The sequence below is a fragment of the Bison bison genome, unplaced genomic scaffold, assembly GCF_000754665.1.
Source record: "Bison bison bison isolate TAMUID 2011002044 unplaced genomic scaffold, Bison_UMD1.0 scf7180017864203, whole genome shotgun sequence".
In the NCBI taxonomy this organism is placed as follows: domain Eukaryota; kingdom Metazoa; phylum Chordata; class Mammalia; order Artiodactyla; family Bovidae; genus Bison; species Bison bison.
The window spans coordinates 4591502-4618680 of NW_011494775.1; the positions used below are offsets into that span (position 1 = coordinate 4591502).

Sequence of the window (27179 nt, forward strand, 5' to 3'; positions counted from 1 at the left end):
CCGGAGGCGGCTCCCGGGCGACCCGGCGCCCCCTGCCTCCCGCGCAGGGATTGGTTGTCGCTGCCACGGCCGCCTAAAATGGCGCCGTTCACTCAACTCCGGGGCTTTAGAGCTTCCCGGCCTTGGCGCGGGGAGAGATGGCTGAGGGGAGCTAGACCCTGTGGGTCGGAGTTGGGGAAGGTTTAGGTAAGAGAACTTGGGTTCTATGGGTTGGGAAGGTTTAGGTAAGAGAACTTGGGTTCTATGAGTTGGGAATGGGGCATGGAACTCTTCTCTGAGGTGAGTAAGAGGCTTTTTTTTACTGGTTCTCTGGCCTAATTCTCAGGTCCAGAGCTGTCCAGAGCTGTCCAGAGGCTCCCCGAAAGGCAAGCTTGTAGACCAGATCCCAGGTCCTACCTAAAGGCCCCACAGCTTTAAGTACTGTCTCTCTCTTCTGGAGACTTAAGGTGTGTTTTCAAAGAATTTTAAGATGGATCTCGAACCTACGAGTGTCAGAGGTGGTAGTTATAGGGAGGAGTGTAACTTCTTTTTCATAGTTGGAAGAAATGGAGAATTTGGTGAGTCATACTCCATAAGGAACTTTGGATTGGAAATCAAGTGTCAGTTTATGATTTATATGCTGACTCAAATTGGGTAGTGTGAAACCCTTCTCTAATCCTAACGTACTTGGCATTTTGCCATTTATTTTTTAAATGAGCACCATGAACTGAAAGAGCAGCAAATATTGTGTCCTAGCTCCTTGTTGGAAAAGTTGTGTATTTGTGACTTTAAATAGTGATAGTAATAATAATATATCTTGATTGAGCTTTTACTGTATTCCAGACATTGTGATTAGTGTTAAAATAATTTATCTCACAGATGTTGAGATTGGAATGTTGTAGTCTGTTTCAGCAAATGCATTTTAAGTTACCTAATTCCAATTTCTTTTTCCCACGGAGTTGGGGAAACAGGTAGCCTGTTGGATTTAAGTCCTATAATTCAGTTTTCTAAAGTAGAGAAAATGATGAGCTCCACCATGAATGCTTCAGCTTAACCTTCTCAAAATTACCTTTGTAGCATCTCATTTTAGTTTCACAGAATTGTGGAATGTCAGCCTTTCTGGAATAGTGAAGGTAATTATTAGACAGCAATTATGCTGACTTGCGGTTTAATGTGAGTTTGATGTATATGCTCCTAAAACAGGCTGTTTCAGATACTATTCTGTGAGTAGTTGCAATTTAAGTGAGTCTAATTCAGATATGTTTATTCCCAAGCTTCGACAGAAACTGCTAGTTGATGAGGTGGCACATCATCTCACTGAGCTGAATTTTAATAGGAACAGTGTAGTCTTCTGTTGCTTCTTGATCCTTAATTCATGTGGATGACATTTGTTTTAAAGGGTTAGAAATAGACTTTTAAGGATCACTTAATGTATAATGTTAGGTCTTAGTGTTTAGGTACTACTGTAAGTGATGATTTTAATGACTTCTAGGGTTGAGTTCTTACTCTGTATAATGACTTTGAGTCAGCAGTTGGCTCGGTGACTAGTCATTTGCGTAGAAAACATTGCAAGAGAGCAAGGATGTAATTAGAAGCCCACTGAAATGTGCGATAGACCTGGACACTAGTCCTCTTTCTGCCACCAAGTAATTGTGTCTGACCTTGAGGCAGCCACTTCACTTGGGCCTCCTGTCTATAAGCTAGAATTAAAACAGATGTGCCAAGGTTCTTGCTAATCTGAGATAGTACGGTTCTATTTTAAATTAGTACTGTATTTAAATACTGAAAACTTACTAGATATCCATGACTGCTTGCTTTTATGAGAAGAATGAAAAATAATCATGCTTGTCCTCAAGGAGACTGAATCTAGTTGGAAATCAGTCGTAGGTGGACCACGAGGTAGAGTGTTCTTGTTGGAGACAACAGAAGATACTACTGGAGTTACAGTGGGGTGCTGAAGCTTGATCTATTTGGTAAATGGCCATTGTTTCCCACCTTTGTAAAATTTAGATGTGGTGAGATTAATCAATTTATGCTTAATTCTCCATTGCTCATTTACTGCATCAAGATTTTAATTCTTAGAGCCAAAAAAAAGGAAAAAATACTTGAAGCTAGATTTCTAAGTCTTGGATCCTTTCAGGGAGATAACCACACAGCTTTCAAAATGTTTTTAACTTGTTAAGTATTCCAAGTCTTAGAGTTCTATTAATCTTTCAAGCTAAGTTAATTTGAAGGCAGTTTTTTAGGTAGACGAGACAAGTTAAAGTACATGACTTACCATCTTTTGTTCAACTCTCTTTAGTGAAAGAGACAAGTTCTCTTTTCACCATTAATATTTGTATGACTAGTAGTGCATCTAGTGAAGGCTACAGATTTTGAAAACCTTGAAGGAAAAACTTTGATTAGTATTATAGTTTTTTTCTTTTTTCCCTTTTTGTTTTTAAAGAAAAGATACTTGGTGGAGATGGCTAATTCATAATTTCTTTAGTTATGAGAAGAAAAGTGTGTATTTATAAACAAGAGTGAATATGGTTTTTATGCTTTTAACTAGTTAAGATTTTCTCCCCCCAGGATGTGATCTATATCAAAGCCAAGGATGATGTTGTGTGCCTAGCGCTAGTAAACAGTCTTGTTTTGTTCAGCAGTGGTTTCATTTAGGTATGGTTTTTGGCCTTGTGCTTTCATGTCTTACCAAACTTGTGGAGAATGTTGTTTGTATCCAGAGGAGTTCTTTACCTAGGCATGCTATTTTCTATTGCTGTACAAGCACTATAAATAAAATGCAGTATTAGTCTTCCTTCTGGTTGGATGACCTGCAAAATACTTGACCAAGGTTAAATTCCTATATGAAATGGGTAATATATTTTTGTGAGTCTGTGTGTGTGTGTTTAATTTAAAAGGTTGTTTGACTCATTTCCATAAAGGTAATTTGAATATCAAGAACAAGCAGTTGTGGGGCCAGCATGGTACAACATACTGTTTTCATCATACTGTCACGTACACAGTTCTCTTAACAAGCTTATGAAACAGTTATCCTCATAGATAGAAACCACACCTCAGAAAGGTAAAGAGACTTGGCTACAGTGACTGAATTCAGATTGCCTAGTTGTATAGACTTTAAGCCCAGTGTTCTAGTCTTACTGCACAGCCTCCCTCTCTTCTGAGGTAGTGTTAGTAATGAAAGATGCAGATGAATTGAGGCCAGATTGAATTGCAGAATCCTCAGCTGTGTAAAAGAAAGTATAATTTTTGTTCTGATTGCTTGAAAGCTTCCTATTCATGTCACATACTGTTGTCTCACTCTGTCCTGGAGGAGGAAACAGTAATTATTCTTCAATATTGGATGTGGCTAACTGCATTTGCCTCTCAAATAAGATTAGTGAGGTGAAAACCCCAGGTCATTTTCTGTGTATTCTAAGATAGTGTAAATCATGATCCAGAGAACGAGCTCTAAAATATTCTAATAAAGCGTAACTGACATTTATATTGTTCATTACAGCTTGTTAAAATGCCTTTCTTTTTATCCTCATAGCTACCTTGATCAAGGCTGTCTGCCTGGGTGTATTTTGTGATCTTCCAGGCATGAATCAGTAGTGCAGTTGTCTTTGAGTTGACTTAATGAGGAAACACTAAAAAGGTGAACAGATCTTTTTGGACACACGAATTTCCCCCCTCCCCCAACTCTGCCTTTGTTTCTCTGTCAGAATCAAGAGTTCTGTGTCTGCAAATACGGGCAGTAGAACTAAGGTGAAACTCATGCTATAAAAAGAATGACGGGCACTGGAAGAGCACTTGAGATAACTCTTGTTCGGTGTTCTTTTTCCTGGTTTTATTGTAAGTCAGGTTTGTCAGTTACTTGTTGAGGAGTATTTATTTAGTTTTGAGGAGATAAACTTTAAGGAAAACCAGGAGACATTGGGTTTGGATTAATGTATGGTGGAGAGGTGGGCTCTCTTGAGGGTGCTGAGAAGTAGGAGAAGTTACGTTTGGCATAGAATCAACCCCCCTCCTTTTACTATTTTCTTTATATTTAGAGCTGTTTCTCTTATTTGCACCTTTTTTCCTTACCATTTCTCATTATCATCCTTTTGTGAAAAAAACCTCAACCTGCAGTCCACTGGACAAGTGAAATCTGAAATAGAATATAACTGTGAAGGGGATTTCAACTTCTGGAGCAAAAGTTGTAGCAGAGACTGAAGTAGAGAGAGGTCTGGTAGCCAGTAAATGGCTGGGGTGAGTGAGGTCTGAAAGGACTGGAAAAAGCAATCTAGGACTGACTGCTTAATTTTTTCACAGTACAAAGTTGCTGTTGCCCATTGATTTATTGGTATTGTGATTTGGAATGGATGAATAAAGCAGTGACAGATATATCTGCATCTGGGTATTTTCTAAACTATACATGACCAGCTGACCAGTCACTCTGGCACACCCTGTCCCCACCTCTGCCTTAGTCATTTAGTTACTACCACCAATGGGAACTTTTACCTTTCTGTTGTTGAGAGGCCTGAAAGAAGATTGACAACCTTTTTTCTAGAGTGCCTCTGAAAGATAAACAGTAGATAACGTAGTCATGCAAAGTGTAGTTCACACAAGTTATGGAGTGTCAGTAATACTGGTAACTGTGACAGTGTACATTTGTCTTTGGAATACATTCAACCAAAATTTTTTATACTCTCCTTATATGTGCTATTTTCACTATTTAAGTTTGTCTAAATAGTGTTGTTGTTGTAGGGATTTGTTATTGCTCTGTAGCAGGGTTTTGGATTAGTCAGGAGATTGAACTTGTAAGCTCCAGATAGGGAAGATTTTAGAATTTTTGTGCTAGTGGCTATCAGGTTAATTGTCTTTCTCTGCTGCCCATCATCTGTAAACTAGCAATGTTGCCTGCTATCTGTTGGGGGGCTTTGACTTCCAATAAAAAAGCTTTTTAGTGGTGAAAGTGAAAGTCACTCCAGTTGTGTCCGACTCTTTGCAATCCCATGGCTTGTACAGTCCATGGAATTCTCCAGGCCAGAATACTGGAGTGGGTAGCCTTCCCCTTCTTCAGGGGATCTTCTCAACCTAGGATCGAACCCAGGTCTTCTGCATTGCAGGCAGATTCTTTACCAGCTGAACCACAAGGGAAGCCCAAGAATACTGGAGTGGGTAGCCTATCCCTTCTCCAGTGGGTCTTCCCTACCCAGGAATCCAACAGGGGTCTGTCTCCTGCATTGCAGGCGGATTCTTACCAACTGAGCTATGAGGGAAGCCCTTTTAAGTGATGAAAAGAACTTTAAAGGTCCTCAAGGCTAAGTCACCTTTCACAGATGAGAGAAGAGATCAGACTCAGTGAGGATGAATCTCATTCAGGATGGATTCTTGTGAAAAATTTTTAACTGTGTATATAGCAACATTTCTCAGTTTAGTAGATTAACATTTTTTTTCCTACGCAGAAACAATTGGGACTGTTTAATTCATGCACATGGGTATGTTTGTTGGTAGAGATGTAGGCCAGCCTGTTGCAAGTGAGGCATACTGCTTTAAAGAAAAGGTCAGGACTTCCCTGGTGGTCCAGAGACTGGGAATCTGCTTGCCAGTGCAGGGAACACAGGTTCAGTTCCTGATCTGGGAAGATCCCACACGCATGAGGCAACTACTGAGCCCACGTGCCACAACTGCTGAAGTCTGGGCGCCCTAGTGCCTGTGCTACCTAACAAGAGAAGCCACTGCAATAGAAGCTCACACATACCAACAAAGAGTAGTTATTTCTCTAGTTGCTTGGGGCAGCTAGAGAAAGCTCGTGAACGGTCATAAATAAATAATTTAAAATATAAGTTTTTTAATGTTCATTTTGGTCAGAAGTAAGATGGTTATTTGACAGAAACAGATGGGAAAACATCACATATTCTCTTGATAGAATTTTAGGATTCCCCTCATCCCTGATCTTTTTCTTTCCATTAGACCCTAAATCAAAAAGCAAAGTGTGAAAGTGAAAGTTGCTTAGTCGTGTCCAAATCTTTTTGACCCCATGGGCTGTACAGTCCACAGAATTCTCCAGGCCAGAATACTGGAGTGGGTAGCCTTTCCCTTCTCCAGGGGACTTTTGAATACAGAATTTAAATAAAAAATGACTGAAATATTTCATAAAATATTAGCGGCATCTGATCAGTATAATTAATGAAAGACTAAGTTTATGAAGAAAGATTTGGTAGTTGGAGATAATTAATTCAAGATTCATTTGCTTCTAGAGCTTAGTAATATGTCCTACCTTATGTATGACACCAAAATAAAAATCTGGTCACATATTTATCACGAACTTAAAAAACTTTTCTATCCATAAAGGCAGTATGAAGCAAAATGAATGTCTTAGGTTATTGAAAAACTTCATTATTGCAAACTTACTGTGCTTTTTATTTTATATTTTGAAATATCTTTCCATGCCTAACCAGGATACCTAACGTGGTTGTTTGACCCTACAGGCATTTTATTTATTTTTACTTCTTATTTTTTTGGTCACACTGAGCAGTATGCAAAATTCCTTGCAGTAGAAGCATGGAGTCTTAAAAAACTTTTCAGATGTCTTTAATTTTTCACTTAAACTGAGAAGTAAAATGCAAAAATTACTTTTTTGTTTGCTTCTCATGTCTTTATGGCTATATTGGTAGAAGATGTATTCATATTCAACTGATTAAAATATGAAATGTTAAATTTACTTGAACTAGAGTTCTAATGAACACTAGAATTACCAGATTTTTAATAGAAAGATACCTAGTTTGTGTGGACACATTGTATAGGAGAAGAAATACCTGATGCTATATAAACATGGAATAAAAAGTCTGAACTCTAAATGAAAAGTGTCAGTTAAATCAGAAGATAACACTTCATATCTGAAAGAGCTGAGAATGGGTACGATCTTCCCATTTATTACTGCATAACAAGTTGGGCAGTAGTTGGTCCAGTAGTATGTAGAAAACAAAAAATGTTAACACTGTAATGACAATTGAAAATTTCCTGAAAGAAAATGATTCAAATAAATAATAATACATGGATAGATCATTCAGGAGCATATTATACAACAGTTTACATTGATATAGGAAACTGGATCAGTATTCGGAACTTTAGGACACAGATTGAGATGGTGGCCACTTGTAAACTGGAAGGGAATACAAAGAAATGAAAATAGCTTTTGTTGGTATGGTAAAATTGAGAAGGCCATATTCTTACAGGTTAACCATGTTTTCCTTGATTTAATAATAAAATGCATAAATACATTGCCTGTTTTTTATTTAAAATGTAAAAATGCATAAATGTGTTGCATAGCTTTTTCTGCTGTGTAAATTACATAGAAATGATATCACTATTGCATATCCTTAAGGAAATTCAGAATGGCTGAAGAATCTCTTGTTCATGTTTTGTTTTATTTGCTTTCCTTGAAAAATATTGGCTTTGTTGATCTATTGATCTGTTTTCAGTCTGATTTGTTTGCAATTTCACACTGTTATGGAGAAGGCAATGGCAACCCACTCTAGTACTCTTGCCTGGAAAATCCCATGGATGGAGGAGCCTGGTAGGCTGCAGTCCATGGGGTCTCTAATAGTCAGAAATGACTGAGTGACTTCACTTTCACTCTTCACTTTCATGCATTGGAGAAGGAAATGGCAACCCACTCCAGTGTTCTTGCCTGGATGATCCCAGGGACGGGGGAGGCTGGTGGGCTGCCGTCCATGGGGTCGCACAGAGTTGGACACGACTGAAGCGACTTAGCGGCAGTAGCAGTCACACTGTTATGGTGGTTAGGGATAGTCCATATCTAAGAATATAAAACTATAAAAAATATTAAAGTCTATAGGTCACTGACCTTATTACCTGATGGTTTTATAGTAGGTTGAAAATAAAATGAGATTTCTGAATCTGAACTCAGAATGCTGAGAGGATGTTTATAATAAGTTATTGTTTCTGAAGGTTACTGTCCTTTGGGTGAATCTTTAAGTTTTAAAATTTTAGGACATGTAAAAAATTTTAACTTTCCACCGTTACTTGTGATAAGCTCTTATTAAATGGAATAACTTGTTTCAGTTTTGACTTTGTTCTGGGAAGGTACTACCTTGATTTAATTCATATCAATCTGTATCATTTGACTGAATTTCAGTAGGGGTCCAATAAAGCAATATGGTGCTAGTTACACTAATTTTTAGAACTTGATCTTCATTCTTTTTTCAAATATTAATTATATTAGCTGAGACTTTGAAGTCCTTGAGAAGTGTTTTAGGGGAAATAGAAGTTTGGGAGGGGTGTTGCTTTTGCTTCTGTGAATAATTCAGATGACCTGAGGCTTTCAGTTTTGGGAGTTAGAATACCATGAGAGTGAAAAGGTAGTTATTAAATTTTTTTTTAATGTTTAATGTTAATTAAGTTACCTTGAAAGTCTGGTTCTGCCATTTACTTTGAGTATTAAACCAGAGAGTTGAAGTTGTATACCTGTCTTTGAAACTGGTGGTTGGTAGAGGCTTGGACACTAAAGGTGGTGACTCATTAGCGGTCCCTTTGGGTGACCCGTAGAGGGGGCTTCTGTTAGGTGCTTCTGGGATTTATAAGGCCTGACTCCTTGTGATAGCACAGCTTCTCTCAGACATTTCTATGATTAGTTTTCCTGACTGTAGAATAATCTTTAACAAGACGTCTGCAGTCTTTTTTGTTATGCTCTTCTGGGAATTTCATCTTTTTGTGTAGTGATCATCTGAGCGCTGGTAAATTGAGAGAATTTTTTTTTTAAGTGTGTTTTAAACTGGTCCTTTATAAGCTTGACTATTTATTACAATATACTTAATAGTTGGCTGGATTGCATCTGATATATACTACTGATTTCTTCGGGATTTAATTATAATTTTTCTGGTCTAAAATTTGCTGGGAAGGGAGGAGCAAGCTTTGACTTTCCCAGGGTGAGAGTGTTCACTTTATCTTTTACAGTGGCCTTTCCTTTTCGGAGGACAGTGTGGTAGTGTCAACATAAAAATAGTACAAACTGCTGTATATGCTCATAGGTCCACTTCATGGAATCTTCTTTCAGGAAACACGCCTGCATACGGATACAAGGGAGCAGGTACTGGGATATACATTTCAGTACACACTCCTTGTATCCTAATCCTTCAGGAAGTACTTTTACTTCCAGTGTGAGAAATTGACCTGGTCTGTATGTATATGCATTATGAACTCTGAGGAGGCTGCTTTTCCCTTAATATTGCTTCTAGTTTAAAAATGCAAAGAAAACTATTACGTTTCGTGGGAATATAATATGTATATAAAGTTTTAAAATGAGACTTCGGAAGGATATACCTCAGAATGCAATGGTTGGTTATTTTTCCCAAGAAAAGTAGAATTCTGGAGAGTGGTCAGAAGGGATATTTAGTTTTATCTGCTGCTAAAATTTTTTTTACAAGAATGTATTACTGTTGGGACTTCCCTGGTGGTCCAGTGGTTAAAGACTTCGCTTTCCAGTGCAGGGGGGTGTGGGTTGGATTCTAGTCAGAAAGCTAGGTTTCCACATGCCTGCTGCTAAGTCACTTCAGTCGTGTCCGACTCTGTGTGACCCCAGAGATGGCAGCCCACCAGGCTCCCCCATCCCTGGGATTCTCCAGGAAAGAACACTGGAGTGGGTTGCCATTTCCTTCTCCAATGCATGAAAGTGAAAAGGAAGTCGCTCAGTCGTGTCTGACTCTTGGTGACCCCATGGACTGCAGCCTACCAGGCTCCTCCATCCCTGGGATTTTCCAGGCAAGAAAATCTGGAGTGGGGTGCCATTGGTATAAAAAAAAAAAAAAGACAAACTGAAACATAGAACACAAGCAATATTGTAACAAGTTAAAGACTAAAAAATAAAATTGAAGGTAGATAGTGTTTATCATTGTGATTTATCTAAATTTGAAATACCTAAAAGGAACAAATAGCATTTAGACTTTTCTTTTATGATTTGAATAGAAATTTTGAGTAGATTATAAGGGATTTAAGGCAGTTACAAGCTCAGCTCCATGCTCTCTGATGACCTAGATAGGTAAGATGGGGAGTGGGGTGAGAGGAAGGGGATTTATGTATACATATAGTTGATTCCCTGGTGGCTCAGACAGTAAAGAATCCGCCTGCAGTGCTGGAGACCTGGGTAGATCCCTGGGTTGGGAAGATCCCCTGGAGGGAGGACATGGCCACCCACTCCAGTATTCTTGTCTGGAGAATCACCATGGACAGAGGAGCCTGGCGGGCTACAGTCCAAGGGGTCACAAAGAGTTGAACATAACTGAGTGACTAAGCACAGCACACATAGCTGATTCACTTCACTGTATGACAGGAACTACACAACATTGTAAAGCAATTATACTCCAATTTAGAAACAGTAATCACAGGAAATAATATTTTTAAAAAGGCAGTCATTAATGACAACTTTTTATCATTCATATAGACTATAATCTTGCAGGTACTGAAGTGTCAAGATGTATTTTAAAATTTAACTTCTGGTGGAAGTAAGTGTGGTAGCATCAAGGCAAGATTTACATGGGTTTAAGTAGAACCTATCATTTCATTCATAGTATGTACTGAGGACCTCCCAGGTGGCTCGGTGGTAAAGAATCCACCTGCAATGCAGGAGACCCAGGTTCAGTCCCTGGGTGGGAAAGATCCCCTGGAGGAGAGCAGGGCAACCCAGTCTAGTATTCTTGTCTCGAAAATCCTATAGACAGAGGAGCCTAGCAGACTTGAGACCATGAGGTTGCCAGGAGTCAGACGCAACTTGGCGACTGAGCACACATGTATATACTAGGTGCTGATAACATTAGGCCCAGTATTAATTCCAAATAGACTTAGTAATGGAATATTTAATAATAGAATATTCTGCTTTTCAGTAATAATGAACTGGGAAGTTGGAATTACTGTAGAGAGATAGAGTATATGTATTTCTTAAGAAATGCCTCTTTTTGAAATGGAATTTTTTTCTAAATTTAAAAATGTTAGATCAAACTAATTAACATTTCTATGTCAGTGGTTGATAAGTGTCCTGAAATAGTCTCCCCAGAATGTTCAGGGACTTCAAAATAGTTCTTCTTAAGGTTGACTGCACCCAAGAAAGCATAGGGTAAGGAAGGAAGACTTATTTATGCTTGGATCCCACCCACGAAGATTCTGACTTAATTGGGAGAAGTAGTAGTTGGGCATCTGAATATTTTTAAAGGTTTTCTAAGTGACTTTTTAATGTGCTGCTAAGGTTGCGTACCACTTCCTTAAAACCAGTCTGTAGGGGACTTACCTGGTGGTCTAGCAGTTAAAAATACCCCTGCCACTGCAGGGGATGTGGGTTCCCTGGTCCGGGAAAGTTGTACATGCTGCAGGGCAACTAAGCCCATGCTCCAACAAGAGAAGCCACTGCAATGAGATGCCCTCGCACTGCATCAGGAGAGTAGCCCCCACTCACCACAACTGGAGAAAGCCCATGCACAGCAACCCAGTGCAGCAATAAGTAAATCAGTCCTTGACATCCATGGTTGTTGCTCACACTGTAGTGAGCCACAGTGCTCTCCCTGAGAAAGTCTTGTACCTTCTGTAGTAGCTCCCCCAGGTGGATGTGTTCTGCCTTCTTTTACTTGAGAATAAAATCCCTTGTTTGTCAGGCCTCTGTCCTCAACCTAGATACTTGGGCTTTTTTCTTCACAGCTATTACCTGTTGTTTCTTCATTATCCAGAGAACTTGGGTACCATTTTCTAAGCCTGTACTTGTGCCATTGTCCTGGGAGACATTCAGGGCTTTCCCTAAAGACGCCAGTACCTATCTAGTATCTCAAAATAGTTCTTGATCCTCTGAAAATAAGAAATGCCTTCAACATCTGGGGCATTGTTCTAGCGAGGTGCTGTGTGGTCAAGCAGTCCCCAACCTTTTGACATCAGGGACCGGTTTTATGGAGGACTATTTTTCCATAGAGGAGGCTAGTTTGAGGGTGATCCAAGCATGTTACATTTATTGTGCACTTCATTTTTGTTATCATTACATCAGCTCCACCTCAGATCATTAGGCATTAGATCCCAGAGGTTGGGGACCCCTGGTTTAGACAGTGGTGGATAAAGTGAATCTGGTGATAATTTTTAAGCTGTTACTTTGCTTGTTACATGGCAAGTAAATTGGAGGAGGAAGACTAGAAAGAGGGAGATCATTGTGGAGGCTAACAGTAATCCAGGTGAAATGATGGTCATTTGGATCAGGATGTTGACAAAATATGTAGAAGCATACGGATTGAGATATGTTTTGGAAGGAGTCAGGCAAGACTTGTTGGTCGTTTGGTCCCTCAGTACTGGTGGGTGACCTTTAAGCTCTACTCCACCTCAGGTATCCACAGTCATACCTCTACTTCTGAAATCCTAAATTCACTCATCAGATCTTCTGTCTGTTGGATCTTTGTTTTGCTACTACTTTAGACTTGTTTTCAGTCCATATCCATGCTCTGTTCTCCCCCTATATTTCCTACCTGGATGACCAGCTGTCATTGTGGTTTGCCTGGATGCAACTGACCTATTTCCTGGGATTTAGGACTACCAGTGCTAAAGTCAGGTGGCTTGTTGCCCTCACCTTAGTCTGCCCTTGTCTGTTTTTCCATACTGTGCTATAACCATGTTAACCTTTCCTGGTTAATTCCTTGGACTTTAATACTGCATCTACTAATTGTAATCATTCCCCAAATCCCCCTCACCAACCCTGGCTTGAGAATGATCTGTCTTACTGTACCTCCAGGGACTAGCATGGGGTCTTGCACAAAGTATCACTCATAGTCTAGCAAATGAGTGGTTATCTCCCAGTCAATCCACAGTTTTTAGCATACAGTAACAGGAAGATCCCTTGAGGAAGGGAATGGCAACCCACTCCAGTATTCTTGCCTGTAACATTCCGTGGACAGACCATGGGGTTGCAAAGAGTTGGACGTGACTGAGAAACTAACACAAGTGATTAATAAATGTGTGTTGGAAATAAATGAAAGAGTTTCTACTGAGTGGAATATTATGTTACTCTTAAAACTAACGTTTGGAACTTCCCTGGTTGTCCAGTGGTTAAAATTCTGCCTGGCAGTGCAGGGGACATAGGTTTGACCCTGGTCCTGGAAGATCCCACATGCTGAGGAGCAATTAAGCCCCTGTGCCACAACTACTGAGCCTACACGTTCTAGGTCCCTCACGCCCCAACTGCCAAGCCTGTGTTCCGCAACAAGAGAAGCCAACACAGTGAGAAGCCCGCACACTGGAATGAAGAGAAAGCCCATGCGTGGCAAGGAAGACCCAGCACAGCCAAAAAGATAATAATCAGCAAGAAATAAAGATAAAAATTGAGTTTCCTGTCTTTTTTTAAAGTAATGTTGGAATTTGTGGTTAATGGGGAAATGCATAGGATGCTGGTTTTCTAAAAGCAGCATAAAAACCATGTATATTGAATAGTCACAGTTGTAAAACAGTAAGTTTGTACTTTGATATTAAGAGGGTAAAAACAAATTACTAAGTTTTAATATCTTCCCCATAATCTTTTTTAAATAAAGTAGGCCTAAGAAACCTCTCCACATAGCCGGAAATCCTAGAGTATATTGTAGTTAGAACTCTAAAGCTGAGGAACTAGGTACCTGAGTGTCTTGTTCCATGTGACTGCTAATAATGATCTCTTTAGCATTTAGTTAGATGTCAACTGGTAGGCCTAAAACTTGGGGTACTGATGGGAAGAATGGGACTGTGCGCCTTGATGCATGTTTTTCCTGAGATCAGGGATGAGATAGCTGTTGAATAGATTTTAGGCGTGTCTTGCCTTTTTGTTTTGATGGGGTCATAATTATCTGCTTTTTCATCTTATGCTGAGCCTGCCCTTTAAAGCTGTATTAAGTGCAGCTTGTATCTTAAGTGTAGCTAAACATACCTTTGTTTATGTTGTTTAATGCTAAGTGTCTTGGTTTATTTTTTCCATCTGTAGGCTAAAGAAATCCTGACAAAAGAATCCAATGTGCAAGAAGTTCGATGTCCAGTCACTGTCTGTGGAGATGTGCATGGGCAATTTCATGATCTCATGGAACTGTTTAGAATTGGTGGCAAATCACCAGATACAAATTACTTGTTTATGGGCGATTATGTTGACAGAGGATATTATTCAGTGGAAACAGTTACTCTGCTTGTAGCTCTTAAGGTAATTTCAATTTTATATTTGAGCATTTTGAACTGGATATGACAGCCCTCTTAAATGTCCTTTTTCCCCTCCAGCAGTGATTTGTGGTCTTCTCTATCTGCATGTTAGATTTTAGAATAAATCTCCACATTTAGGAATCTAGATATTCAGGTTTTGGACTTAATAAATCATGTCTATATCTTCATTCTGAATGTGAGGGAATGGTACAGAATATAAAAATGAGTTATTTTCTAAGGAAAAGAATGCCTCAGATGATTTAAAAATGCTAGAGGGCTGGTTAAATAGAAGTTTTATTTAATAAATTGGAGTTAGAACAGGTAATATAATTAACCTTTCTAGATATTTTTGAAGCATATTCACTAACAGAGCAGCACATTTCCAATATTGGCATGTTTATATCCTCTGACTCAACAACCATGTAACTAAATTGTACTGAGGAAGAAGTTTTAAGAGGAAAGAAGCTTTGCCTATATGAAAACGTAAATTGTAGCATTATCTTTAATTCAGAGAAGGAATTGATATAAATAACAGTAAGTGAATATCTAAAGTGTGGCTTATCTCAGTGGAATAGTTTGCAGCTGTTAGACATGACATGATAATCTAGTACAATAGAAATGATAGAGAAATCAAGCTGTTTTATACCAGTTGTAGCTTTGGGAAATATACAGAGATTTGAAGGTAAAACACAAAATGGTAGAAAATATTTTAGGATAACCTTTCGCTTAAATTATTAGACTTTTCTTTTGGGTAGATAATTTTTATTAATATGTAAAAATGGTATGATGACTGACAGCATTTTCTAGTACTGGAGAAGCACTGAGATGTGGTTTTGGTAAAAACTGAATTTTGAGCAATTGACAGAAATGGTAGTGTTGATGAAGCAACTAGTCTGAATCATGTCAAGTGCTGCAAAACATTTTCCGAGGTCATTATATTCTGTATCTGTAAATTGAAGGAGTGGAATTTAAATGATGGAAAGTTTCTGCAGTGACTGTAGATGGTATGAAAGCAATCTTGCAAGCTAACCTATACTTAAAGCCCAGGATGAGTCCTAATGCTCAGAGGAAGAATAAATATACTGCCTTTTAAGAATTCATGTTTGGGTCTTCTCTGGTGGCTCACTGGTAAAGAATCTGCTTGCCAGTGGTGCAGGGGACACAGATTTGATCCCTGGTCCATGAAGATCCTGTGTGCTGCGGGACAGCTTTCTCGGTGTGCCAAAAGTACTGAGTCAGTGCCCTAGAGCCTGTGAGCCACAACTCCTGAAGTCCGAGCACCCTAGATCCCATTCTCTGCAACAAGAGAAACTGCTGTAATGAGAAACCCATGGGCCTAGAGAGTAGTTCCTGCTCGCTGCAACTGGAGAAGGCCTGTGTGTGCAGCAACAAGACCCAGTGCAGCCATAAATAAATAAAAAAATTTTTAATAGTAAACACCATTATGTTCATTATGTTCATAACATAACCATCAGTTATGAACTGAATTTGCCACTACCACCTCTTCCCCAAATTCATGCTGCATCCTAACTCCCAGTACCTCAGAATACCTAGCTGTATTGGAGATGGGACCTTTGAAGAGGTAATTAAGGTAAAATGAGATCATATGGGTCACCCCTAATCCAGTATGACTGGTGTCCTTGTAAGAGGAGATAGAGCACAAAAACAGTGGAAAGAAACGTGGAGAAGATGGCCATTTCCTAGCCATGGAAGAGAGACCTCAGAAGAAACCAGCCCTGCTGACACCTTGATCTTGGACTTCTAGCCTCTAGAATTGTGAGGAAATAAATTTCTGTTGCTTAAATTCAGACTTAAATTGAAGAAAGTAGGGAAAACCACTAGACCATTCAGGTATGACCTAAATCAAATCCCTTATGATTATACAGTGGAAGTGAGAAATAGATTTAAGGGACTAGATCTGATAGAGTGCCTGATGAACTATGGACAGAGGTTCATGACATTGTACAGGAGACAGGGATCAAGACCATCCCCATGGAAAAGAAATGCGAAAAAGCAAAATGGCTGTCTGGGGAGGCATTACAAATAACTGTGAAAAGAAGAGATGTGAAAAGGAAAGATACAAGCATCTGAATGCAGAATTCCAAAGAAGAGCAAGGAGAGATAAAGTCTTCCTCAGTGATCAGTGCAAAGAAATAGAGGAAAACAACAGAATGGAAAAGACTAGAGATCTCTTCAAGAAAATTAGATACCAAGGGAACATTTCATGCAAAGATGGGCTCGATAAAGGACAGAAATGGTATGGACCTAACAGAAGCAGAAGATATTAAGAAGAGATGGCAAGAGTACACAGAAGAACTGTACAAAAAAGATCTTCACGACCCAGATACTCAGTGATGGTGTGATCACTGACCTACAGCCAGACATCCTGGAATGTGAAGTCAAGTGGGCCTTAGAAAGCATCACTATGAACAAAGCTAGTGGAGGTGATGGAATTCCAGTTGAGCTATTCCACATCCTGAAAGATGATGCTGTGAAAGTGCTGCACTCAATATGCCAGCAAATTTGGAAAACTCAGCAGTGGCCACAGGACTGGAAAAGGTCAGTTTTCATTCCAATCCCAAAGAAAGGCAATGCCAAAGAATGCTCAAACTACTGCACAGTTGCACTCATCTCACACGTTAGTAAAGTAATGCTCAAAATTCTGCAAGCCAGGCTTCAGCAGTACATGAACTGTGAAATTCCAGATGTTCAAGCTGGTTTTAGAAAAGGCAGAGGAACCAGAGATCAAATTGCCAACATCTGGATCATCGAAAAAGCAAGAGAGTTCCAGAAAAAACATCTATTTCTGCTTTATTGACTATGCCAAAGCCTTTGACTGTATGGATCACAATAAACTGTGGAAAATTCTGAAAGAGATGGGAATACCAGACCACCTGACCTGCCTCTTGAGAGATCTGTATGCAGGTCAGGAAGCAACAGTTAGAACTGGACATGGAACAATAGACTGGTTCCAAATAGGAAAAGGAGTATGTCAAGGCTGCATATCGTTACCCTGCTTATTTCACTTCTATGCAGAGTACATCATGAGAAACGCTGGGCTGGCAGAAGCACAGGCTGGAATCAAGATTGCTGGGAGAAATATCAATAACCTCAGATATGCAGATGACACCACCCTTATGGCAGAAAGTGAAGAGGAACTAAAGAGCCTCTTGATGAAAGTGAAAGAGGAGACTGAAAAAGTTGACTTAAAGCTCAACAATTCAGAAAACTAAGATCATGGAATCTGGTCCCATCAGTTCATGGGAAATAGAAGGGGAAACAGTGTCAGACTATTTTTTTGGGCTCCAAAATCACTGCAGATGGTGACTGCAGCCATGAAATTAAAAGACGCTTACTCCTTGGAAGGAAAGTTATGACCAACCTAGATAATATATTCAGAGAAGGCAATGGCACCCCACTCCAGTACTCTTGCCTGGAAAATCCCATGGACGGAGGAGCCTGGTAGGCTGCAGTCCATGGGGTCGCTGAGGGCACGACTGAACGACTTCACTTTCACTTTTCACTTTCATGCATTGGAGAAGGCAATGGCAACCCACTCCAGTGTTCTTGCCTGGAGAATCCCAGGGACAGGGGAGCCTGGTGGGCTGCCGTCTATGGGGTTGCACAGAGTCAGACACGAATGAAGCGACTTAGCAGCAGTAGCAGATAACATATTAAAAAGCAGAGACATTACTTTGCCAACAAAGGTCCGTCTAGTCAAGGCTACGGTTTTTCCAGTGATCACGTATCGATGTGAGAGTTGGACTGTGAAGAAAGCTGAGTGCCAAAGAATTGGTGCTTTTGAACTGTGGTGTTGGAGAAGACTTGAGAGTCCCTTGGACTGCAAGGAGATCCAACCAGTCCATCCTAAAGGAGATCATTCCTGGGTGTTCATTGGAAGGACTGTTGCTGAAGCTGAGACTCCCAATACTTTGGCCACCTCGTGCGAAGAGTTGACTCATTGGAAAAGACTCTAATGCTGGGAGGGATTGGGGGCAGGAGGAAAAGGGGACGACAGAGGATGAGATGGCTGGATGGAATCACTGACTTGATGGACGTGAGTCTGAGTGAACTCCAGGAGTTGGTGATGGACAGGGAGGCTTGGCGTGCTGCGATTCACGGGGTCGCAAAGAGTCAGACACGACTGAGCAACTGAACTGAACTAAGCTTTCTAATCTCTGTTATCTTGTATGGTAGTCCTAGCAGACTTAATACAGGGGAAAGGAAACTTCAGCAAATAATGCTGGAACTGTTGGGTATCCGTATGCAAAAAGGTAACTTAAGCTCCTCATACTCTACAGATGGGTCAAAATTAATCAGAGGTCTCAATCTGAATTACTAAAACTGTGAAACTTCTGAAATAATACATAGGAGAAAATTAGTTTTGTATCCTTGGGTTTGACAAAGATGATTTAGGTATGCTACCAAAAGCACAATCCATTAAAATGCCGATAAATTAGACTTCCATCAAATTGATTTTTTGTTCTTCAAGAGACACCACTAAAAAAAATTTGTATTCATATATTTTTAAAACCTAACTCAATAAGAGAACAAATAATTTTTAAGTGGACAAAATATTTGAATAGATGTTTCACCCATGAAGGTGTATGAATGGTCATTAAGTACATGAAAAGATGGTCAAACCTTAGTTATCAGGGAAATGCAAATTAAAGTCAAAATTAGGGCCAGGGACTTCCCTGGTGGTCCAGGGGGTAAGACTGCTCCCAGTAAAGGGGTTTCAGGTTCAGTCCCTGATTGGGGAACTGAGATCCCACAGGCCATGTGTGGCACAGCCCGAAATAAATAAGACCCTTTAGAATAGTTTTCATGGGTAAGGCTAGTCATACCAAGTATTAATTTGTTGAAGATACATTAGAACCATAGGAATCCACCCAAGAGAATTGAGAGCATATATGCATACAAAAATTTCTTACATGGCAGTAGGATCATAGAAACATTCACAATAGCCTTAAACTGCAAACAGTCCAAATGTTCAGCCAGCTGATGAATAAAAAGCCAAAACAGTGTAGTCATATAATGGAATGCTGTGCAGCAGTAAGAGACAAACCACTAATCAATATACAGATGAGTCTCAAAAATACTCTGCTAAGTTAAAGAAGCCAAACACACAAAAAACTACATTTTGCATGGTTTCATTTGTATGAAATTTCTAGAGAAAGCAAATCTCAAGAGAGTATTAATAGTTGCCGAGAGTGGGAATTGGAAATGATTGCAAACAGGCATGAGGGATCTTTGGGTTAATGGAAAGGTTCTAGAACTGGATTGTAATGGTTGTATAACTAATAAAAAAAAAACTCATGGATGGAGCTTTGCAGCTGATGATTATGCTTGACATAAAGTCGGTGGTAGTGAGATGGGGTTGGCAGATATCCCGTGGGATAAATATCTGTAGGTGTGATTTCACTTTTGTGTGATGTGGGAGTGTGAGATATTTTTTCCAATAAAATTGAAATTCTGTATTTTCCTGTAGAATGTTTGCTGGGTTGTTAACTTGGTTTTGGAAGGAGCCAGCTGTTCATGTTTTCCATTTTTTTGTTTCAGGTTCGTTACCGTGAACGTATCACCATTCTTCGAGGAAATCATGAGAGCAGACAGATCACACAAGTATATGGTTTCTACGATGAGTGTTTAAGGAAATACGGAAATGCAAACGTTTGGAAGTATTTTACAGACCTTTTTGACTATCTTCCTCTCACTGCCTTGGTGGATGGGCAGGTATGTAAGTCTTCTTAAAGCTTATGTTGCCAGTTATTTTCAGACTTCTGCTTTCTTAACATTCAGGCGCCAGTAACTTATTTTTCCATCCTCATGTCCTTCTGGGCCCTTATTTTGTGAGTGGCACTGAACCACGGAGTAGGGTGGGAGATATAGCCCATCCATCCTCTTAGGCTGTTTCTGGACATGTTGGGGAGATGTAATTAACTATTTTCTGGTCCCAGTAGACAAGTGCACAGAGAAATTTCAAGAAAATTCTATGAGAAGGAAAATAATAGTCTATGATGAGGGTAAAGTCAAGATCTGATTGGAGTTTGGGTGCAATAGGGATGGTTTATCATCAGTCAGAAAAAGTATATTCCATAGTTTACAGTGGGATGAAAGAAAGATCCTGCAGAAACAAGTCCAGTTCTGGGAGAACACAGAAACACCAAGGGGCTGAGTGATGTGGGCTACTGTTTGCAGCTTAGTGTATAGTGTTTATTTTAAATGAAGGTAATGTTGGAAACCATTCTTTTCAGATCTTCTGTCTACATGGTGGCCTCTCACCATCCATAGATACACTGGATCACATCAGAGCACTTGATCGCCTACAAGAAGTTCCCCATGAGGTATTACTCTTTTTGATAATAAAATTTTTTCTTTTCAGAAAACTTTAGAAAGAGGAACTGTTCTTAATTGTAACTTAGTTCATTTTATGTATTTTCTTGTTAATTCTCAAAAATCATCCCATGTGGTGTGAGCACTCTCATTGACCCTATTCTTCAGAAGCTAACATTAAGAAACCTGCCAAGATCATGACAGCTCTGGGACTGGGTTTAGGACCGAGGTGATGACTGTTTTCAGAGCATCTACTTTAATTACTAAACTATACTATTAATTAGTTAGGGCTTGTTGCTGTTGGAACTCATTGGTGTAGGCCGTGCTTCTTAAAGACATCTGGAAATAGTTTCTTACTTATTTGACACAGATACTTTACTATCTGCAAAACCTTTTACTGGTTTTGGCAAACACCGTTCAACAAGTGACTTAGTAGGGTGCTTCTGATTAAATTACTAAGATCACATATTAACCAGTTTTCCAAGAGGTAGTCTAAAACTTAACTTGCTTTTTAGGGTCCAATGTGTGACTTGCTGTGGTCAGATCCAGATGACCGTGGAGGTTGGGGTATATCTCCTCGAGGAGCTGGTTACACCTTTGGGCAGGATATTTCTGAGACATTTAATCATGCCAATGGCCTCACGTTGGTGTCTAGAGCTCATCAGCTGGTGATGGAGGTACGTTTGTTCTTTGACATTGACTTGCTTTTTAAATAAACTTAAGATCTTAGGAAATTTTAAATTATATGGTATTAGTGAGAATATGCATGTATTTTTCTGATTATACCGTTCTGAGTGTACCATTATAGCCTGAGCCTTTTTGATGGAGGTACACTAGAATTAAAATCCCAAGCTTTTGGGGCTTCCCTGGTGATCCAGTGGTTAAGAATCTACTTTGCAATGCAAGGAACACCAATTTGATCCCTGGACCAGGAAGATCCCACATGGGGCAGAGCTAACAAAGCATTTCAGCTGCGACTACTAAAGCCGGAGCGCCTAGAGCCTGTGCTCCAGAACAAGGGGAGCCGCTGCAGTGAGAGCCTGCGTACCACAGCAGAGAGTGGTCCCAACCTGCAATGACTGAGCAGTGCTTGGGAGTTAAGGCTGGGAAAGTAAGGTGGAGGAGATGGAAATACACCACTTTTTAATCTCAATTTTATTACATATATTTAACATGCGTATATATGGAGGAGAGTTTGGCAAGAAATACACCCAAAATGTTTAAGTGATCCTTTGGATGGTAGGATTACAGGTGATTTAAAAGAAGAAACTAAAGGGAAAGGGGCTAAATTCTTAGCGTAAAACATTGATTAAGCATACTTATAAAATTAAGATTCAATTTAGATTAATACTGACACAGCTCTGTGATTATCCATAAAGTCTGACTTTGCTTGGTATAGGGAAAGAAATTTGTGAACAGTACTTTAAAAGTTACTCATACATTCAGGTGAACTTTGGGGGGATGAGGTTGGCGTTCCTAGAGTCATCTCTCCTTCGTATCTGGGCAGTTCAAGTAATGCCTGTAATGAGGACAGAATCAATAAGGTTCTGGTCTCCAGGAGTGTGTATCTGCCTGTACAAGGAATGGCCATATACTCATTCTTATATCATGTTTAGGGCCTTTATAATAAGAAATGTGAGAGAAGTAGTTTATCCTTTTGAGATTGGTGGTTTTGTTTTTTTGTTGTTGTTTTTAGGACTTCTTGAGTTCTGCATAGGGAGTTCCTGGTGGTCTAGTGGTTAGGATTCAGTGTTTTTGCTGCTGTGGCCTGGGTTCATTCCCTGAATGGGGAACTGAGATCCCACAAGCTGTGCAGCATGGCCAGAAGGTGGGGAGGGGTCATTCTGCAGAGTATAGGAAATTATTAAATCATCCAAAAACAAAGCAGTACTTTTTAAAAAACCTTTTGGGGAAAAGGACAGATCTATTTTCCTTCTTGAAGGGAGTCACCTTTAGTTGTGTAAATAAAGGAGTAAAATAGAGTTGTTGTTGTTTTTCCTGTTCTTTTTCCTTGTAGGGATATAACTGGTGCCATGACCGAAATGTAGTAACGATTTTCAGTGCTCCAAACTATTGTTATCGTTGTGGTAACCAAGCTGCAATCATGGAACTTGATGATACTCTAAAATACTCTTTGTAAGTATTCACACCTGAGTAGTTGGTTACCATTACTTGAATATTAGTTTTAATGGGAGGTTTAATAGTTCAAGAGTTTATGCTAAATCCAGATTCCAAACAGATTTTTAGGTTTCCTTTGAAATACATCAACAGAAACCTAGACCTTAATATGAATTATTAGGATCTTAACTTTTAAACCTATACTTTTATTGTAGAGTAGATAAATCCTGAGGATGAAATGATTATATATACAGTACCTTAGGCTCTTTAAAATTTGTTCAGTAGAATCTTTTCAAATGGTCTCAGAAGGAACCACAGTGTATAGAAGCATATCCTCTGGCTGATGTTGCCTTGGCTCTTTTGAGGAGGCATACAGCTAGAAAACGCATGTAAAACGCATGATAAAGCTATAATTAGAGTCCTATTATGCAAGTCATTGGATAGGAAAAAGTGTAAAAATGTGCATAAGAATGAAATGTACAGCATGTGGAATACAGTCGAATAATACAGTAATAACTTTGGTGACAGGTGGTGGTTAGACTTACATAGGTGACTCTTGCTGTAATTAATGTATAGAAATTTCAAAACAACATGTTATACTGCTGCTGCTGCTAAGTCGCTTCAGTCGTGTCCAACCCTGTGCGACCCCATAGACGGCAGCCCACCAGGCTCCCCCGTCCTTGGGATTCTCCAGGAAGAAGGCTGTATGGGTTGCCATTTCCTTCTCCAATGAATGAAAGTGAAAAGTGAAAGGGAAGTCGTTCAGTCGTGTCCAACTCTTAGTGACCCCATGGACTGCAGCCTACCAGGCTCCTCTGTCCATGGGATTTTCCAGGCAAGAGTACTGGAGTGGGTTGCCATTGCCTTTTCTATTATGTTGTACATCTGGAACTAAAACCGAGACTAATATTGATATAAATTATCAGTACATTGATGTCTTAGAGCAAATATGTCTTTGTTTTTCAGCTTGCAGTTTGACCCAGCACCTCGCAGAGGCGAGCCACATGTTACTCGTCGTACCCCAGACTACTTCCTGTAATGAAATTTTAAACTTGTACAGTATTGCCATGAACCATATATTGACCTAATGGATATGGGAAGAGCAACAGTAACTCCACAAGTGTCAGAGAATAGTTAACATTCAAAAAAACTTGTTTTCACACGGACCAAAAAGATGTGCCATATAAAAATACAAAGCCTGTCATCAACAGCCGTGACCACTTTAGAATGAACCAGTTCATTGCATGCTGAAGCGACATTGTTGGTCAAGAAACCAGTTTCTGGCATAGCGCTATTTGTAGTTACTTTGCTTTCTCTGAGAGACTGCAGATAAGATGTAAACATTAACACCTCGTGAATACAATTTAACTTCCATTTAGCTATAGCTTTACTCAGCATGACTGTAGATAAGAATAGCAGCAAACAATCATTGGAGCTTAATGAACATTTTTAAAAATAAGTACCAAGGCCTCCCCTCTACTTGTGAGTTTTAAAATCGTTTTGTTTATTTTCAGGGATACCGTTTAATTTAATTGTATGATTTGTCTGCACTCAGTTTATTTTCCCTTCTCAAATCTCAGCCTCATGTTGTTCTTTGTTACTGTCAGAACCTGGTGAGTTGTTTTGAATGGAACTGTTTTTTTTTCTCCCTGCTGTAAGATGATGTTACTGCACAAGAGCACTGCAGTGTTTTTCATAATAAACTTGTGAACTAAGAGCTGAAAAAGTCAAATTTTAATTGTATCAATGGGCAAGACTGGTGCTGTTTATTTAAAAGATACATCAATTGATAAATTTTAGAATCTGTAGAATTCTAGGAAAAAATAAAAATCAAGGCCACAACATAATCTCTCTCGTAACTCCTTGACATTCTTTAAATGAATTGCAGGACTTGTAGTCCAGATAGTATAATTTGTCAGATTGCCCACATGCTCTTTGTGGATTCTTCCTGCATATTGTCTGCAAGAAAGGAAGTGAAATCTGTGTGCTCCTTCAGTAAGACCTGATTGTAAAACCATATGAATCAAGATACAACATGTTCACATTTTGTTGAAAGCATGTTTTCAGGTAGAGCTTAACAAACTAATGTGTCTACTTATCAGTCACTGCAGTTTCTGGTAGTAAATATTGTTGTGTAAAATGGACATTTTAAGACAATTGAGAGATTGGTAAGTTTTTAACAAATACTTGTACATTGCTTGTCACATGACCTTACAGTTAAATTGTCTCCGATAAGATATAGCTCTTAAAATATTTTCCTCTATTAATTTTAAGTTCTTTAAATAATACTAAATCAAATGAAAAATTATTACTGGATCATGGTTTAGTGTTATGCACATTCACCCAAGGATAAAAATGGCATTTGAAATGAAGTGGCAGCGATAAACACATAATGAGTTCCCCCCCCAGCCTGTCTTTTATCCTTTGAATAGTATTAGGAAGTTGAAATAGATACTAATACTTGATTGTTTTAAGCTACCAGGATAAATAAACTTCAGGACACTTAATTGTGTAGGTGTAGTAATAAAAGTTTTGCTTTGTACTGTGGTGAATTTGGAACTGATGAGGAAATTTTTTGCATTTCTCTAAGATCCTTGAAGAAAATACACACATACACAGTATATTTTTTTAAGTGGTCCATTCTCTTCTCTGTTCTAATTGACAATATTTTTGGTAGCTCGTGGAGTTGATTGTCCAGAAGACCTTAGTTTTTCCATGTCTCCGTTTCATTTTGTTCTTAAATGCTTTCATGAGAAATACATCCTTCTCTCTCTCTGTCTCTCTTTTAATCATTTTATGCCTTTTATTTCTGACTGGACAAATAGTTTATTAATGTGCAGTACTGATGATCCAGTGTCCAAGTGATCTAGATACAAGCAGTGGTTTTACAAGTCCTGTGGTTAAAATTTACTCCAAAGGAACTCACGTCTTGTAATTGAGTTTTTATTGTCATCCAGGTACAAATTCTCTAAAGTAAACTTTGTGGTTAACAGAAAAGGGCTTGTGGGGACTTCCTGGAGGTAAAGTGATTAAGACTCCAAGCTTCCACTACAGGGGTTTAGGGGATCGATCCCTGCTGGAGCAGTTAAGATCCCACCATCCTTTCTGTGTGGCTCAAAAAACCCTACCTGATTATGAACTGGATAAAGAAAATGCATTGTTAAAACGTTGTAAATCAATAATACTTAAGTTTTAAAAAGTTTTTAAAAAATAAAATGCATTGTTAAGTATAGTAAATTTCCTTTAAAGAAATATAATTGCTGTTGGTGATTTCTCAGTAACGGATTAAAATACGATTTTCAGTTCTACAAAGCTGCTTGTTCAAAAAAGGGAGTGTGTGTCTTGAGTATTCTAGACTGAAGAATTGGAGAAATTTGCTTTGGAACTTACTTTGTAAGGGTGAAATGAATCAATAAAATGATGTACTCATTTCTTAGGTTGAATATCCTAAGCAGACACGGTGACTTTTTCTTGATTGCAGTAGGTGTGTTTTGAATGGAAGTGTAGTATGTCAATATTGGATAATTTTTCAGAAAGATCTTCCTGTGGCTTAATAAGGGAAGGATGTTTTTTCCTATTGTTCTTAACATTGATGACCATAGAGATTTTATATCTAGATTTAAGAGCCACTGCTCAGTTTTCCAACTACAAATTGAAGAATACTGGATTTTGTGGTGATTGATGGTGATCATGGGTTTTAGTAAATAATTAAAATATACCATGTGACTGTTCTTTCAGTAGTGACTTAACCTGTCCTGTGTGCTAAGTAGTCCTTCATTTTCAACTGTAATGTGTCCCTAGGGATGGACCTTAAAATTGAGTAATAGGCTTGTTTGTTACGAGGTAGATTGTGTTCTCAAGAGCTAAGATGTTTTTTCATTAAAGCCTTAATCTCTTCTCACATGTTCTTTGATGTATTACTAGCTTTCATGAACTTTTTTTTGGCCACACCACACTACCACACATGTGAGATCTTAATTCCCAGATCAGAGATGGAGCAGACAAGAGTAATGGGAGGAGAAGCTATATGGTGTATTTGGCCTTGAGCAGTCTTTGTTTCTTGGAAGGAAAGTTATGACCAACCTAGATAGCATATTAAAAAGCAGAGACATTACTTTGCCAACAAAGGTCCGTCTAGTCAAGGCTACGGTTTTTCCATAGCCTAGTCATGTATGGATGTGAGAGTTGGACTGTGAAGAAAGCTGAGTGCCGAAGAATTGATGCTTTTGAACTGTGGTGTTCAATACTCCTCAGACTCCCATAGACTGCAAGGAGATCCAACCAGTCCATCCTAAAGGAGATCATTCCTGGGGTGTTCTTTGGAAGGAATGATGCTAAAGCTGAAACTCCAGTACTTTGGCCACCTCATGCAAAAAGTTGACTCATTGGAAAAGACTCTGGTGCTGGGAGGGATTAGGGCCAGGAGGAAAAGGGGATGACAGAGGATGAGATGGCTGGATGGCATCACTGACTTGATGGACGTGAGTTTGAGTGAACTCCGGTAGTTGGTGATGGACAGGGACGCCTGGCATGCTGCAATTCATGGGGTCCCAAAGAGTTGGACATGACTGAGCGACTGAACG

General features: G+C 39.2%; 1 protein-coding gene across 1 annotated transcript in view; it reads left to right on the forward strand.

Annotated features, from left to right (window-relative positions):
- PPP2CA (protein phosphatase 2, catalytic subunit, alpha isozyme) overlaps positions 1–24443 on the forward strand; it is a 25063-nt gene extending 620 nt beyond the window's left edge. Inside the window, exons 2-7 of the mRNA XM_010844517.1 lie at positions 13937–14146; positions 19705–19878; positions 20400–20489; positions 20994–21155; positions 22496–22614; positions 23563–24443. Coding sequence (XP_010842819.1) covers positions 13937–14146; positions 19705–19878; positions 20400–20489; positions 20994–21155; positions 22496–22614; positions 23563–23635 — 828 coding nt within the window. The 3' untranslated portion in view covers positions 23636–24443. The remainder of the gene's footprint in view (positions 1–13936; positions 14147–19704; positions 19879–20399; positions 20490–20993; positions 21156–22495; positions 22615–23562) is intronic.
- The last annotated feature ends 2736 nt before the right edge of the window (positions 24444–27179 follow it).